The 16,715-nt window shown below is 46.5% G+C and overlaps 1 protein-coding gene across 13 annotated transcripts in view; it reads left to right on the top strand.

Annotated features, from left to right (window-relative positions):
• The window catches only part of ST8SIA1 (ST8 alpha-N-acetyl-neuraminide alpha-2,8-sialyltransferase 1), a 325,545-nt gene that overhangs the window by 197,493 nt on the left and 111,337 nt on the right, over positions 1-16,715 (top strand). For 2 of the 13 annotated variants that reach the window (XR_016441878.1, XR_016441879.1), the window contains exon 6: positions 4,471-4,636. The exons of 9 other annotated variants lie outside the window; for them this stretch is intronic. Coding sequence is in view for 2 of the 4 variants with exons in the window: in XM_090043629.1 (XP_089899755.1) it covers positions 1,827-1,998 (172 nt within the window). In the remaining 2 variants the exon portion in view is untranslated. Of the gene's footprint in view, positions 1-1,826; positions 4,166-4,470; positions 4,637-16,715 lie in introns of those variants that run through there. 2 more of the 13 variants (XM_090043629.1, XM_090043630.1) reach the window with 2 other exon arrangements.

The raw sequence follows: 16,715 nt of genomic DNA on the forward strand, positions 1-16,715 counted from the left end.
CCTTATCCTCAAAGGAAATTTACAGAACCCCTTCAAAAGACATACCCATAAACTCAACTTCATCACCACTCTGGAAACGAAAAATCATGGACTGAACAGAGACAGGAGTTGTCTTTCTCACTATAGTCTGCCTAAACCCCAGACATACTGGGTACCCATACCATAACTCACAAAAAACCATTTTCCTTCCCCCGCCCTCTCTCTTCCATGTGGAATGTATGATTGGCCTCAGAGCAGTTCAACTGCCATATTCACTTGTATAGACTACTGACAAATTCCCCAGTATACACAGGGCAGTCACCCCCTTCTGTACTCCACTTAGCTTGAAAAAGGATACTATGTTATCTGAAAGCTTGCTAGAAACATCAATCCACCTCCAAGTTGGTCTGATAAAAGAAGTCAACTTGAACCAAAAGACTCTGTCTATATGGGTGAGGCGTGCCTGGGAGAGGTAGCACCTCCAAGGAAAGAGTACGTCGCACTCGCCTGAGTGAGTCTTCCTCTGTTGGTCCTCACCAGCACTCAACTCTCACCTGTGACTCCAAGTATCTGTCCGCATGCAACAGCAGCCACACCCTGGTGAAGTGCCTTGATGGGCAGGCCAAACCAGGTAAGGGTCCCCAGTCAGTCTTAGACCTCTGGGGAGATGGACTCATGCCTATCTCTGCACGCAAAGTCTGACTCTGGCTGACTGGGCAGACGAGATGCTTGTATGGTCCAATGGCCATGATGGCACTGCGTCGTGGATCACAAAAGACAAGCAGGACAAAGCCCAAAAGATGTCATGATCATCCGCTGCATCTGGGCCAATCTCCAGCCATCTTGACACTGTCCTGCCACTGGTTACCAGTTGGTTTGGAAGAGAGAGTGAGGCTGATGCTGCATAAGTCTTCCTCACTTAAATTTAAATCCCAGGCCACACATGCAACACAAACCCTGTGGTGATGGGCCAGCAACAAAGCAGCAGGTGTGGACACACTGGAATCTGTAGCCACAAACCTGCACACAGGTGGCTCAGGGTTTTGGGTCGCTTTCTACTGGACAGAAGCAGAAGTGGAACTCGGCAGCCCCCTGAGTGACTGAGCAGCCCTATTCAGGACCACACTGTTCACCTCCTAGAATGAGGAAGGGGCTAGAAAGGTGCCCCAAACAGTGTCTGCTTCACCTCACCTTGGCCAGAATACTGCGGCTGGCAGGGTCCCACCACAGTGGTCGAAAAGGAAATAAATTAATTCCTCTCAAGCTGGGTGCGTGGAACGTACGTACATTGACCAATGGAAACACCAACAGACCTGAAAGAACTGCCCTCATTGGGAGAGAACTGGGCAGATATAACATCCACATCGCTATCCTCAGTGAGACTTGCCTACCCGATGAAGAGCAGGTCACAGAAGGAAAAGCTAGTTACACATTCTTCTGGAGTGGTTGTGGCAGCAAAGTGAAATGGAAAGCAGGTGTTGGCTTTGCTCTACAAAACAGCCTCATCAAGAAGCTGACCTACATGCCCAAGGAGTGAATGACTGACTGATGGTGCTCCAACTCCCCCTGCTTGCCAAAAAGTGTGCCACTATCACCAGTACATATGCTCCTACGTGACCAACTCCAGCAAAGTCAAGAACCAGTTCTGTGATGAACTCCATGTGTGATCGCTGCTGTACCAAAGTCTGGCAATTTCACCCTTGGTGACTTCAATGCCAGGATTGGCTCTGACTGCCAAGCATGAGATGGCATCATTGGGAAGCATGGGACCTGAAGCTGCAATAGCAATGGTCTTCTCCTGCTCAACTTGAATTCCTGGTTACTAATACTGTGTTCCATTTCCCCAGCAGGAAGAAGACATTGTGGATGCACCCTTGCTCCAAACACTGGTATCTTATCAACTATGTCATCGTCAAAAGGAGGGACAGACATGATGTCCAAATAACCAAAACAATGTGTGGCGCTGAATGCTGGGCTGATCATCGGCTCATCACGTCCTTACTAAAGATCACGATTTAAGGCAGGTGATGTCTGCAAGGATGAAGTGGACCAAAGCACCTCAACACCACTGGGCTGATAAACAGCAGCACCAAGCTGTCTTTTGTGAACCATCTGAAAGATCAGCTTCATACTACACTATTCTATTCTGCCTCCATCAAAGCCAACTGGAAGTGACTTCGTGAAGCTATACACTCTGCAGCTCTTGAGAACCTGGAATCAAGCATCTGCAAGCACCAAGACTGGTTTGATGAAAATGATGAGGAGATACTGCTGGAAGAGAAGTAACGTCTCTGCAGAGTCTACTGCTATGATAAGTCTGTGTCAGCACAAGAACAAAGCAGACGAGATCCAGCATTATGATGACTGAAACAATGCAAAGAATTTCTTCAGTGCCCTAAAGGCTATCTGTGGTCTGATGTTCTCAGATATTCCCCTCTGCTGTCTGCTGATGGGACCACGCTAGTAACTGACAAGGCCCAGATCCTCCAGAGATGGGCTGAACACTTCAGGGCCATCCTCAGTCGGACCTCCTCTGTCAACATGGGCACTATGTGCAAGCTGCCTCAAATCCCCATCAACACCTCGTTTGAAGCTCCACCTACAATTGCAGAAGTCCAAAACGCCAGAAAAAAAAAGGCCCTGGAGCTGACATGATTCCAACGGAGGTCTGCAAATCAGGTGGTCATGAACTCATGGAAATACTAACTGAGATCTTCTGCAGTATATGGGTGTGTGAGGTAGTCCCTCAAGAATTCAAGGATGCCTCTATCCTCCATCAGTATAAGAGGAAGGGAAATTGCCAACTCTGTGACAATCACACGGCATCCCTCCCACCTCTCCCTCCTCTCAACTTCTGGCAAGATACTCGTGAGAGTCCTCAACCAGCTGATTGATCATCTAACAACCTACTGCCTGTGAGCCAATGTGACTTTAGAAAAGGACACAGAACCACCAACATGTAGTTTACGGCCCGACAGCTTCAAGAAAAAGTGCCAGGAACAGCAAATTGATCTTTTTCTCATGTTCATCAACCTAACCAAAGTCTTTGTCACAGTAAACTGCGAAGGCCTCTGGGAAATCATGAAAAAGTACGGATGCCCTGGAAAATTCATCATAGTTTCATAGTTTCTAGGGTCGGAAGGGACCTGAACAGATCATCTAGTCCGTTCCATGGACCCCCTGCCATGGCAGGAAAGAGTACTGGGGTCAAATGACCCCAGCAAGGTGTTCATCTAACCTCCTCTTAAAAACCTCCAGGGTAGGAGCCTGCACCACATCCCTTGGAAGTTGGTTCCAGGCCCTAGCCGCCCTGACTGTGAAATAGTGCCTCCTGATGTCTAACCTAAACCTACCCTCTGTCAGCTTGTGACCATTATTCCTGGTCACTCCTGGTGGTGCTCGGGGGAACAGTGACTCCCCCAATGCATGCTGATCCCCCCTGACTAGTTTATAACAGGCCACAAGATCCCCCCTCAGCCTTCTCTTTTGGAGGCTGAACAGGTTCAGGTCCCTCATCCTCTCCTCATAGGGCCTGCCCTGCTGCCCCCTGATCATGCGAGTGGCCCTCCTCTGAACCCTCTCCAGGCTGGCCACATCCCTTTTGAAGTGCGGCACCCAGTACTGGACACAGTACTCCAGCTGCGGCCTGACCAGTGCCACATAGAGGGGGAGGATCACCTCTTTTGACCTGCTTGAAATGCATCTGTGGATGCATGACAAGGTACAGTTGGCCTTCCTAACTGCCTCCCCACACTGCTGACCCATGTTCATCCTGGAGTCAATGATGACTCCAAGATCCTTTTTCGCCTCCGTGCTGACAAGAGGGGAGTTCCCTAACCTGTAGGTATGGTGCCGGTTGTTCCTCCCCAGGTGCATCACCTTGCACTTGTCTGTGTTGAAACCCATCCTATTCTCATCCACCCACCCTTGTAACCTGTCTAGGTCTAAATGTATTCTGTTGCTTCTAGTGTGCCCACGTCCCCCCACATCTTAGTGTCATCAGCAAATTTGAACAGGGTGCTTTTTACCCCCTCGTCCAAATCACTGATGAAGATGTTGAACAGTGTGGGCCCGAGGACTGAGCCCTGCGGAACCCCACTGCCCACGTCCTTCCAGGTTGAGAAGGACCCATCCACTACCACCCTCTGGGTGCGGCTCTCCAGCCAGTTGGCGACCCATTTGACATCGATATGGTTTGACAGTTCCACAACGGCATGATGGCACATGTCCTTGTGAATGGCAAATGTTCCAAACCCTTTCCAGTCACAGATGGCATCAAGCAGGGTTGTGAGCTCACACCTACCCTCTTCTTCTGCGTGGTATTCTCTGCCATGCTGTTGGATGCCTTCCAAGACGATGACCTTGGTATGGAGATCAGGTACCATTTTGATGGAGACAGCTTTAACCTGTGCAGGCTCTGAGTGAGCTTCAAAGTCCAGACAGCCATGCTTCATGATTTCCTCTTCACTGATGACTGTGTGTTATTTGCAGGCTCATAGACTGACATGCTGGTCCATAGACCTATTCATAGATTGTAAGGCCAGAAGGGACCTCAGAAGATCATTGGGTCCTGCCCCCTGCATTGAGAAGGAAAGATAACTGGGGGTCAAGTGACCCCAACAAGGTGACTGTCTAGCCTCCTTTTAAAGATTCCAGGGTAGGTATTTTGTTTCGCCTTTTTTATTTAATCTACCAAAAATAAAATGCCCTTAATTTGTTTGTACTCTTTGGAAAATGTTTGCAGTTTTATAAAACAAATCCCTTAGCATCATTTCTAAATATAATTTTAAGTGAGGAGAATATTTCAGTTGGCAGCTGGATGTTAAAAGGATTTATTGAAGGATCGTACAGAATTTGTGTGTATATAAATATATGTATATGTGTATGTATATATTGATTAGGGAAATGGAATGTTTCTAAGAAGAAAAGTAATTTTGCACAATTTTTTTTCCTAAAACCTTCAGAATAAAAGGAAAAATCAGCTAAAAAAAGAGATTTTGAAGAGAGAGGAAATAACAATGAGTGGTAAATAAGATAACAAAAGCTGCAGACAGAATCATAAAAAGAAGAATGTTAAAGGAAGTAGCTTTAGGAACCGAGGTGACAGCCCAGAATATTACAAGGTCATTCTGGTAGGAAGCATCTGAAGTACATGTCTCTCTCCTTAAAGCATTAGACACATGATAAAGAAAACAGGAGTAAGAATTGTATGTCTCTGATTTGATACTTGGATGCCTTTGTATTTCTGTATCTGGGTGGCTCCCATCCAAATCTAGTATAATCTGGAAATGATATTAACATGTTTATCATATCTTCCAGAACATGAATCCTATCATACTCTGTAGGACATATCCACTAGTCCCATATATGTTACTGTTTATCATTCTTGGATATTTATAAATCTCTTGAGTAGTGCATCCTGATGCATGGGCGATGCGTAGGGGGTGCACGTGGGTACACATGCACCCCCTGAGCGTGGCAGTGCATCCCCTACAAAAAGGCACTGCTAACACTGTCAGTGGCACCTGCAGGTGGTCACCACTCTCCAGTGCCAGCGGCATCTGTGGGAGCTCTGCGCTTACCACCGCTGAGCTCTCACCACTCCTGCCACCTCCGCTGCGCTCCCGCTACTGCTGTGCCCGCCCAGCCACCGGGGACATGTTCCGTTCATGTCCTGAGGATTCAAATACTAAAGAGTCATTTGGGAATTCTGACACTCTTGCTTGCTTTCTCTTTTGATAATCTTAATTGGCTATATATACCCTGTTGCAACTAAAGGCCCAGTCCATTATACCACAGTGGGAGATAGGTTAATCCCAAGTTAAGAAATTCCATTGAAGACCCACAAAAAAAATATAATTCAGTTTACTCTTTTATCCCTATTGGCTTCTCAGAACCAACAGGAATAAAATGCAGTAAAAGTTATTTTTACTCTTAAAAACAGCAGTTATGCATACAAGAATGCATTCAGGCCAGGTGAATAATAAGTTAACATTTTTATGTATGTTTTCTATATAGACTAAAAAGGCTATAATGTTGGTCTTGAATGTCGGTCTGGTTATGTATCTAAATCTAGTTTTTGTCTTTATGATTTATGCAAGCAAAAGCATTTGGCCTAATAAAGGATGAAGTAGCAAAGTTACTTTGCATTAACAGCTTCTAAACTTGTTAGACAAGCACTTATCTTGAAGAGCTACAGAATTTGCCATCCCTGTATGCTGCACAGATTTTTGAGGGAAGTGAAAGGATTAAAAACAGTGAAGAGTATATTGTTTTGTTAATAACAAATCTCAAGAACTCTTGCAGAAATCTCAATCAAATTGTATGTAGTCTGACAACATTTTGGATAACTTCTTTTTTCACATTCATGCTTCCATCTACTTCAGTCCAGCAGAATGTCTGGTTTGGCTAAACAACTGAAATCTTGTATGACAACCTGGTCATTTGGTTATTCAGTCTCATTTCTAAACATAAGATGTATGGACAATTTGGCTAGGTTCAACATCTAAACTGATCTGCAAAACTTCTCATCTGTGGCCCCATCTTCATTTTTAATAGCTTGCTTTGCTGCAGAAGAAAACCAAAACCTGCCAAATGTTATCACTGTCTTGAGGCTGAAACAATCTCTACTGTGAAAAATGAGTTGGATAAATAAAATCAAACTAATACTGTGCATAACAGAATAATGGAGAAGAGAGTAAAGTGGTTCTTGTAAGAGAATTCCTTCATAAACAGAAGCTGAGACCATTTACATGCTGTCACTGGTAAATAAATGACTAATGATGATAATCTCCAAGGATAAAGATGGTGAGAGCAGAAAGTATAGATAGACTTGGAGAAATTGATTAACCACTTTTTTTTAAATAATCAAATGATTCCTTGTTGGTCATAAAGAGAGGATGTTTCTGATTAAAGGAGCAAAAGGGACTGGATGAGAAGTGTAGTGATAGAAGTTATTGATTTAAAGATGATCCCTAACTAAGGAAACAGAGTGGATAATTGGGAAATAGCCCCTCAGTTGAATAGCTAGTCAGTCAGAGAAAGAGGAACTAAAGAAAGACCTGCAGAGGCTCATCTGCTGCTCCACAGTAAAACTCATTACGAGTTCTTCTTATTCTTCACATGCTTGCATTTATTGAACCCGGTGATCACTATGAGCGTAGACAGAAGTGCAGCTCCTGGGTCTAACTCATGGTGATTCACAGAAAGCACCATGAGTTAAACCGATCCCCCACAACCCAGTGGAGTTAGCTGTTGGATCCTGAGGGTAGAGGATTAGTTCCAGTTTGGAGCTGATCCAGGGAGAGAGGCTGCATCTGTGCAACCTCTCCCCCTAGCTCTGTCCCTCCCCTCACAGCTGTGCTGCTGTCTCTGGATGGGAGGGGGAGAAGGCAGGGGAGGGAGCTTCTCTGGAGTGTGTGTGTGTGGGAGGGTGGATTGGAGCCCCCGTGATATGAGGGGCTACAATCCACCTGCCCCCCGGACTCCAGCAGGGCTGAGAGAACCCCAGAATGTTCCTCCTTGCCCTGTCTTTTCTCCTTCTCATCCAGAGATGGCAGCTGGGGCCAGTTGTGCTGCAGCCAGGGCAGACAGAAATGAATGAAGGTGCTCCACTTTGGAGCATCTTCATTTGAATCCTCATACAGTGAAAGTTAATTTGTCATGCTATTAGAGTCCTCTGGAGCCATGCTCTTCTATTTGAGCATGCTTTAGAGTGCTTCCCAGGGCCTGATCATGTGACAAATGTCATTTCTGTGTGGCCCCTACATAGTGTCAGGGGTGATGAGTGATAAAGAACTTGGAGAGGTGAACACTTCTTAGGGGGATATCTTTTGTTGGACCAATTCTGTAATGGGATAACGTCAGGCAAGCTTTTGAATGCAAGACAGTCTTATTCAGGTCATCATGACAAAAGCATCACTCTTACATTACCTAAATAACTTGAAAGAATTTGAGTTCCGAACTGAAACAGATGTTGGAAACTCGCGTAAGTGGAGCAACACAAGCCTGTGGAAGGACAAGAGACTGTAAGCAATATGCCTGCACAGTTATAGTCTAAGAAACATTAGTTTTGCAACCTCCCTTCTACTGTCAAGTAGAGAACTGTAGGGCATTTAGACACAAGTTTGAATGGTACGTACCAGCCACAGCGGCAGAAGAGAAAAATGATAAAGAGTCCCCAGTCTTCTTGCATATTGTAGGAAGGAAGTCTTAATGAGGTAAACAGACTATTCCAACTTTTCTCTGAGCCTAACTTGCATAAAATGAACTGTTCCAAACAGGAGATTTTACCACACCTTTTAACTCTCCTATGAAATATGACCTTTCATTTCTACCTAGGGGAACTTTTACAGTCTTTGCTTCTATGCCAAAAGAAGGGTGCTTGTGTCCCAAAGTTTGGAATTAAATAATTTTTTTTGCAAACATCTACTTGGTTTAATAAAAGGTATCACCTGTATCATGAGTTCTGATTCCTTTTGGCTGTTTGTAACACTTTTACCTTTGCAAAAGGTCAAAAGAAGCAGCCAGTGTAAAACTATCCACATTTGGGTGCTACATGCTAAAAAAAATATGATTCCTGAAAGACACAGATTTTTTTGTGTAAACAAACAACAGAACAAAGCATAGATCACTATGTTTCTGAACTAAAGAGGCTGAGTAAGAACTGTGTGTTTGAGAACTTGACAGAATCTCTGATTAGAGATAGGATTATTTGTGGTATTGCAGACAGTCCATTACAAGAAAAAATACAGCTTGTCTAACTGCATGAGGGAGACTAATCTCTGGAAGACTCTCGAAATGTAGAGGGCAGCAGAAACTATGAAGGCCTAGGCTGCACAACTGAACGTACTAAACTGTGTAGTAGGCATGAAACTGTGTGGCCAGAAAAAGTGAATTCACAGGGTAGAGTTTTACACTGGTAAAAAGCTATCTCACAGAGTACAATTTTCCATTAGCAAGAAGCATGCAAAGGGAGACAGAGCTGATAGACCACCAGGTATGGTAAGCAACATGGCCCCAGAAGTGCTACATTTGGAAAGCTCTGTAACAAGCACCTTTTTGTCAGGTGCTGTGGATCCCCCCCCCCCCACCAACCCTGCTGCCCCCCCAAGTCCCCCCGCTTCAAATGCATACAGTGGATAGCATACCAGAAAAGTGTTATATAAAATCATAGAACTGGGCAAATTCAATGAGAGAAACTTATTTGATTAGAGACTTTTCTCTAAGCCTAATCTGCATATAAAATGCACTTCCAAACAGGAGATTTTACCACCTTCAACTTTCCTATGAAATACAAAACTTCATTTCTACCCAGGAGAACTTTTACAATCTTTTCTCTGATGCCTGATGAAGGGTGTTTGAGTCCAAAACCTTGCAATTCAAGATTTTTTTTGCAAAAATCTAGTTGGCCTATTAAATGATATCACCCCTACAACGAGTCCCGAATGCTTTTTCCTCTAGACCAATACTGCTATAACTTGGATATCTGACAGCTAGTAACTTAACTTTTCTAATCTGCATGACAAACGTTAATGCATTGTTTAACATCAGTATTTTTTAAAAAGAACAAAGCATCAGTTCTTTGGTGAGGAGTATTTAGGTGTTGGTTGTGGAGTTTCAAAATGTCCCTGCAGAAGAAAGAATTTTTGCTTTTTTCAACACTGGATAGTGAAAGTAGATAGATTTTGCATGATTTATCCCAAAGCAAAGAATTCCAGGTAGAGATCAAGCATGAAAGATTTGAGTAGAAAAAGTAAATGTTGTAAAATTATAAATGCGTATAAGACATTTATCTATATGAAAGCCTCAGCCCTAATTAAAATTTTGAAGAATATGAGCTGTAGGGACTAGATTGAGCTTTTTGGCTTAGCCCTTACTAAGAGGTTATGTAATCATTCTGCCCTAGGCATTCATATTCAGAGAGTCAGGATGCCTCCCTTTTCCTTTTGCTCCAGTGTGAAGTAAATCACTACAGCTGTACAAAAGGAACAGGAACAGGTTTACTTTCCCTGCTTGTTCCTGACCGAAGTGCACTGTGGGTTGAATTAATACTATATCCATTTTTTAATCCTTCTTGATGTAATCATTTCCTGTCTCCTGCCTTCCTGGAAGAACAGGGTCTGCCCTCTATACCCAGCTTAAACCCAACATCCAGACAAGCTTTCATGAGAGTTCAGAAAAGCCTCAAAAACCTACCCACATGCAGAAGGCCATATCTGTACTGAAGTCACAGGTGTTATTAGAACAGGTGTTTGTGTATATCAAAGCTAGCTTCAGAATGCTTACATCAGTGATGTCTTGGTGGCATAGGTTTCAGCTGTTCACCTAAGTACACGGTATAGCAGGTCGGCTTGTACAGCCTGCATTAAAGTTCATGCTAGCAATGGCTTCTTTGCTATTGACACTCATGACAGATAGATTAAACCTACATTCTCAGGTATGCTGACTTCCGTTGTAATCACCACTTTGATCAGAGCATAAGCATAGCATAAGACAGCAGTGCAATGTCCATACCACATTAGGATCCTTTTCTTATCTGACACACATAGTGGATGTGAAACCACTGCAGTAGTCCATAAGTGACAAATCAATTATCTCCCTCAGTGTTGCACAGGATAGTATGCAAACCTCAGCCTAAGTTGCCTAAGATTTATGAACCATTCAAAGAAAGTCTGGGCTTACTTATAGTAACATCTCCAAAGATAGTTTCTCCTGTATTTCACTTCCTGACCTCATTTGAACCACAAACTAAGGGACGTGAAAAGGGGGGAGATTAAAACCAACTGAAAAAATTCTCATACTGCCCTGCAGTCTGAAACCACATCTAGGATAGATTTAAGACAAGGTTGTGACATTAAGCTGGGAATCAGAAGTTGGACTAAAGTTCAGATATCACGGGATAAAAGTGAAAAGAATTTTAAACCAATTGTGTGTCAAATGTTCTTGTTACCATGCTTGTTGTGTCAATTCAATACATATTGCTACAGGTGAAAGAATATTCTGTAAACAATTTACAGGTCACCTTTTAAGAAGAATATCACAAGATGTTCTGATGGGATAAGGTTGTTGAAATATACTGGACACCTGCACTGCATGTCCTTAGTAATTTAGTTCCTAAAGCTGCAGAGAACACTATTGGAAAAAACCCAGGAACATCTGGCATACATTCAATACATTGGTTTTGCTTACTGATGGGCTTCTCCTATATCTTGCCCTCTTAGACTGGGGCACCCCCCTACCCACAGCCACAGGCGTGCCTCTACCTCTGCGCTGAGGCCTTCCCAGTTCCAGGATGGGAAGACTGATGGGCCGAGGGCACCCCCAGAGCTTTAAGGCCAGGTGAGACCTCCATCCACGCCTTGGTGAGGATGATTGGTCCATGCACCGAGGCATTGCTCTTAGGCCAGTTAACACAAGCTGAGGAAGCGCACTCATAAGCATGCTGACGGTTGACCAGCGACTGGACATTGCCCTCGGTGCTGAGGAGAATGGTCACATTGTCTGCATATGCCATAAGCCTAATCAGCAGGCCATCAACCAAACTAGAGGTCAATGGAAGAATGAGGCTGGTCAGGCACCATTGCAGTGCGTGAAGCAGGGGTTCAATGGCCATAGAGTACAGCATTCCCTGACGGATACCGTTGTGAGCCGGGAATGGAGCACAGAGCACACCGTTTACTTTCAAAAGATTGGAGATGTCTCAGTACAGTAACCGGAGGGTGGAGATGAAGACCAGTCCAAAGCCAAAGGCCTCTAGGGTCTGAAAAACATAGTTGTGGCTAACCCTATCAAATGCTTCACCAAGTGTCACCAGGTCACGAAGCAGGAACAGATTGTCCTGCATGGATCAATTGGCGAAGGCTTTGGTCAGAATCTTATAGTTGGCACACAGACGGGATACCGGCTGTCAGTTCTTAATGCAGCTGTGGTCCCCTGTCCTTGATAGCAGGGTGAGAACTGCCCGGAGACAGCTGACAGGCAGGATTTTATCAGAGAGGCTTTCATGAAACACGTGCAAGAAGCAGAGGCCAAGGAGAGGCCAGATGGTCTTATAAAATTTGGTGGCCAGCCCGTTGAGCCCTGGGGCTTTGCCCACAGTGAGGCTCCCCACCGCAATTGTGAGTTCTTCCAGGGACACCTCTCACTCAAGTTCATTGGCTGCCATTGGGCACAGCTTGGGAAGGCCATCGTGTAAGCACTTAGTGGACTCCAGGCAGAAAGGTTCAGCCAAGTGCAGGTCTTAATAGAAGGCTACGGTGTGATGGTGGATCTCAACAGGATCCAGTGTCTTGAGATGGACAAGAATTTTCTGCAGGGCCCATTGCTTTTCCAAGTTGAAAAAGAACTGGTTTGGGGGATCAGTCTCTGCCAGCTCTTGGCAGCAGGCACCATACCTCATGCCTCATGTTACACCCTCCACCAGCTCCTGCAGGTGCTTCTTCTGAAGCTTAGGGCTCTCAAGTAGTCCTGTGCCTCCACCAGCAGCACATGGGGCCATCTCGAGCTTTGCTACATCCTCCTCCAACCCCCGGACATGGCAGTGGAGCTCGCTCATTGTCAGCTGTGTGTATTGCTGGCAGAAAGCTCTGATATGTGCCTTCCTCACATCCCACCATTGCTTCCAGGCCTCCACCTCTCTCCCCTGGGGAGGAGGCTCTTCTCAGCCAGGCTGGCTGACCTGCTCCACCGGGCTTTAAACTAAGCCCACTGGGGAATAGGGGGACTACTGCCACTGCTGGCCCGCTGAGCAACCCTTGCAAAGCCAGCAGACCAAGGCACTTAAGGGAGCCCACCCCTGCCCCAGCCCTCGCACAATCTGTGGGAAAGGCAAGAGCCCCTAAGGGCACACTTGCCTGCTTGTACACTAATGCCAGGAGCCTGGGTAACAAGCAGAAGGAGCTTGTCCTCCTGCTCAGTGCAAAGAATTATGACGTCATTGGGATAACAGAGACCTGGTGGGACTCCACCCATGACTGGACCATGGGTATAGAGGGCTATACCCTGTACAGGAGGGATCGTGTTGACAAAAGGGGTGGGGGTGTAGCTCTCTATGTGAAGGAAAGCTACATGTCCCTGCAAGCTGATGTTGGCGACCGGCATTCACAGCTAGAGACCCTCTGGGTAAAAATTCGTGGGAAAAATGGCACAGGGGACACAATGGTGGGAGTCTACTACAGACCTCCCACTCAAAGTCCTGAGCTTGACCAGGAGTTCTCCCGGGAACTGACTGAGGCCGCTTGCTCCAGGACCTTGGTTGTCATGGGTGACTTCAATTACCTGGACATCTCCTGGGAAGATCACTCAGCTAAATCCGAGCGGTCGCAAAGCTTTCTCTCGTGCGTGGATGACCTCTACCTGACTCAAGAAGTCTATGGGCCAATGAGAGGCAAAGCGCTGCTCGACCTGGTACTGGCTATGGGGGACAACCTAATCGGCAACCTAGTGATCAGTGGGAAGCTGGGTGACAGCGACCATGAGCTGATCACCTTCACCATCCGCCGTAAAGCTGGCAAGTCAGTCAGCAACACAGAAGTCCTTGACTTCAGGAAAGCCAACATTGACAAGCTCAGGAGGCTTGTCAGTCAGGCCCTCAGGGACCATGACCCCAGGGAGATGGGAGTTCAAGAAGAGTGGTTGCTTCTCAAGGAAGCGATCCTCAGTGCACAAGCTAAATCTATTCCAACACGGAGGAAAGGCAGCAAGAAGGCACAGCAGCCCTCCTGGCTCTCTAGGGACCTAGCGGACCTCCTGCGGCTAAAAAGGAAAGCCTACAAAGGATGGAAGATGGGATTCACCTCCAAGGAGGATTATTCTGCACTGGTCAGGTCCTGCAGGGAGCAAACCAGGAAAGCCAAGGCTGCAACTGAACTCCAACTAGCTTCAAGCATCAAGGATAACAAAAAGTCCTTTTTCAGATATGTGGGAAGCTGGAGGAAAAGCAAGGGCAATGTTGAACCCCTGCTAAACCAGATGGGGCAACTGACAACTGATGCTCAGGAAAAAGCCAACCTATTAAATAGGTACTTTGCATCAGTCTTTCATCAGTCCCATGGGATTCCCACGCCTGCTATGGGACAGGGAGATCCGGGTGATGGGGATCTCCTACCCTCCATAAATGCTGACCTCGTGAAGGAACACCTTGAGAAGCTGGATACCTTCAAGTCAGCCGGCCCTGACAATCTGCACCCCAGGGTACTGAAGGAGCTGGCAAGCGTCATAGCCCAGCCTCTGGCACGGATCTTTGAAAACTCCTGGCGCTCTGGTGTAGTGCCCGAAGACTGGAAGAAGGCCAATGTGGTGCTGATCTTCAAGAAAGGGAGGAGAGTGGATCCAGCTAACTACAGGCCCATTAGCCTGACTTCTATCCTGGGGAAGATATTAGAAAAGTTTATTAAGGAGGCCATCCTTGAGGGACTGGCCCAGGCTAACATCCTAAGGGATAGCCAGCACGGGTTTGTTGCGGGTAGGTCTTGTTTGACCAATCTCATTTCCTTCTATGACCTGGTGACCTATCACCTGGACAAGGGAGAAGAGATTGATGTCATATATCTTGATTTCAAAAAAGCCTTTGATCTGGTATCCAAACTGGCCAGTTGTGGCCTTGGCTCCACCACAATCTGCTGGCTGGGAAACTGGCTATGTGGTCGGACCCAGAGGGTTGTAATCGATGGCAGTCACTCATCATGGTGCCCTGTGACCAGTGGGGTCCCTCAAGGCTCTGTCTTTGGACCCATACCGTTCAACATCTTCATTAATGATGTGGACACTGGAGTCAGGAGTGGACTGGCCAAGTTCGCCGATGACACCAAACTTTGGGGAAAAGCATCCACTCCAGAAGATAGGTGGGTGACCCAGACTGACCTGGACAAGCTCAGCAAATGGGCGGACGAGAACCTGATGGTGTTTAACACCGAAAAATGCAAGGTTCTCCACCTTGGGAGGAAAAACCTGCAGCACCCTTATAGGCTCGGCAGTGCTACGTTGGATAGCACTACAGAAGAAAGAGACTTGGGGGTCATCGTTGACCACAAGATGAACATGAGCCTGCAATGCGATGCTGCGGCTAGTAAAGCGACCAAAACGCTGGCTTGCATCCATAGATGCTTCTCAAGCAAATCCCGGGACGTCATTCTCCCCTTGTACTCGGCCTTGGTGAGGCCGCAGCTGGAGTACTGCATCCAGTTTTGGGCTCCACAATTCAAAAAGGATGTGGAGAAGCTTGAGAGAGTCCAGAGGAGAGCCACGCGCATGATCAGAGGTCAGGAAAACAGATCTTACGATGACAGGCTGAGAGCCATGGGACTCTTTAGCCTGGAAAAGCGTAGGCTCAGGGGTGATCTGGTGGCCACCTATAAGTTTATCAGGGGTGACCACCAGGATCTGGGGGAACGTTTGTTCACCAGAGCACCCCAAGGGATGACAAGGTCGAACGGTCACAAACTCCTGTAAGACCGTTTCAGGCTGGACGTAAGGAAGAATTTCTTTACTGTCCGAGCCCCCAAGGTCTGGAACAGTCTGCCAGCGGAGGTGGTTCAAGCACCTACATTGAACACCTTCAAGAGTAAATTGGATGCTTATCTTGCTGGGATCCTATGACCCCAGCTGACTTCCTGCCCTTTGGGCAGGAGGCTGTACTCGATGATCTCCCGAGGTCCCTTCCAGCCCTAATGTCTATGAAATCTATGAAAAGGTGGTTCTTGCAGTCTCCCATGTCTGCCAAAAATAGGCAAAGCAAACACCAGTAGGGTGCCCAGGAACATGCTCGGGACTGAGCCAGGCTGAGGACTGATGGGGTTCTGGCCTGCCATTTGTTGACTGTCTAATTAAAGTCCCTGCCCAGGAGGAGAAAGTCATCATCATCAGCTGCACTCCTCAAGAAGTCAGCTAGGGTTTCAAAGAAAGCTGTCTGTTCTCCGCTGGCAGTGGGTGCATAGATCAGAGGATTAGGAGGAGACAGTGTTGTGCTAAGATGATATGAGCAGTTAGGTGACCAGAGACAACCTCTTGGGTTACCTCTGAGTCAGGCATCAGCTGAGGTGATAAGAGAATTGCGACTCCTGCACTGAGAGAGGTGCCATGGCTCAGGAATGAATGGCTCTTCCAGGCGGCATGCCAGTCGGCTTGACTAGCTGCATCAGTATGAGTTTCTTGCAGAAAGGTGACATCCAGCTTTTTTGGGCGCAGGAAATCAAAGAGTGCCATCTACTTCACAGGGTCTCTGCAGCTATTGGCATTGAGTAAACCAAAGGTTGTGGCAGCTATGCGTGAAGGGTGTAGAAAAGGGAAACAGGCAAAGCCAAGAGAACAGAGAGGAACAGCAGAGAGGAGCAAGCATGCAGGACAGGGAAAAAACCAGGCCAACAGCTTGCCAGCTGGTGCTGCTCACAACAAGCACCCAACATCTCCTGCAAGCTTGCTTAGGCAAAAACTATATCACTGCATCCCCACAGTGGAGTGCAGTGCTGCTGCTGCGGCCTTAGAAGATAGCACAACTGTCTCCAGTTCTGGGAACCATTTCTGTGTATGTTGTGCAACCCTCTGGTGGTGCTTTGTCTGGTCAAGAAATTTAATAAGGCTTTCAACCAAGTAACCGACACACAGAGGTTCCTCAGAAGCAGGAACAGGTTCCGCCTCCAGGGTGGAGATGCTCCCTATGAAGGGGGGCACCTTAGCTGAATCAGAGGATGCCACCTCCTGAGGCAGGACTTCTGTTAACTTGTCCTCAGAGGCAGAGT

This window comes from Crocodylus siamensis, chromosome 4 (genome assembly GCF_052110815.1).
Source record: "Crocodylus siamensis isolate JL-2025a chromosome 4, ASM5211081v1, whole genome shotgun sequence".
Taxonomy (NCBI): domain Eukaryota; kingdom Metazoa; phylum Chordata; order Crocodylia; family Crocodylidae; genus Crocodylus; species Crocodylus siamensis.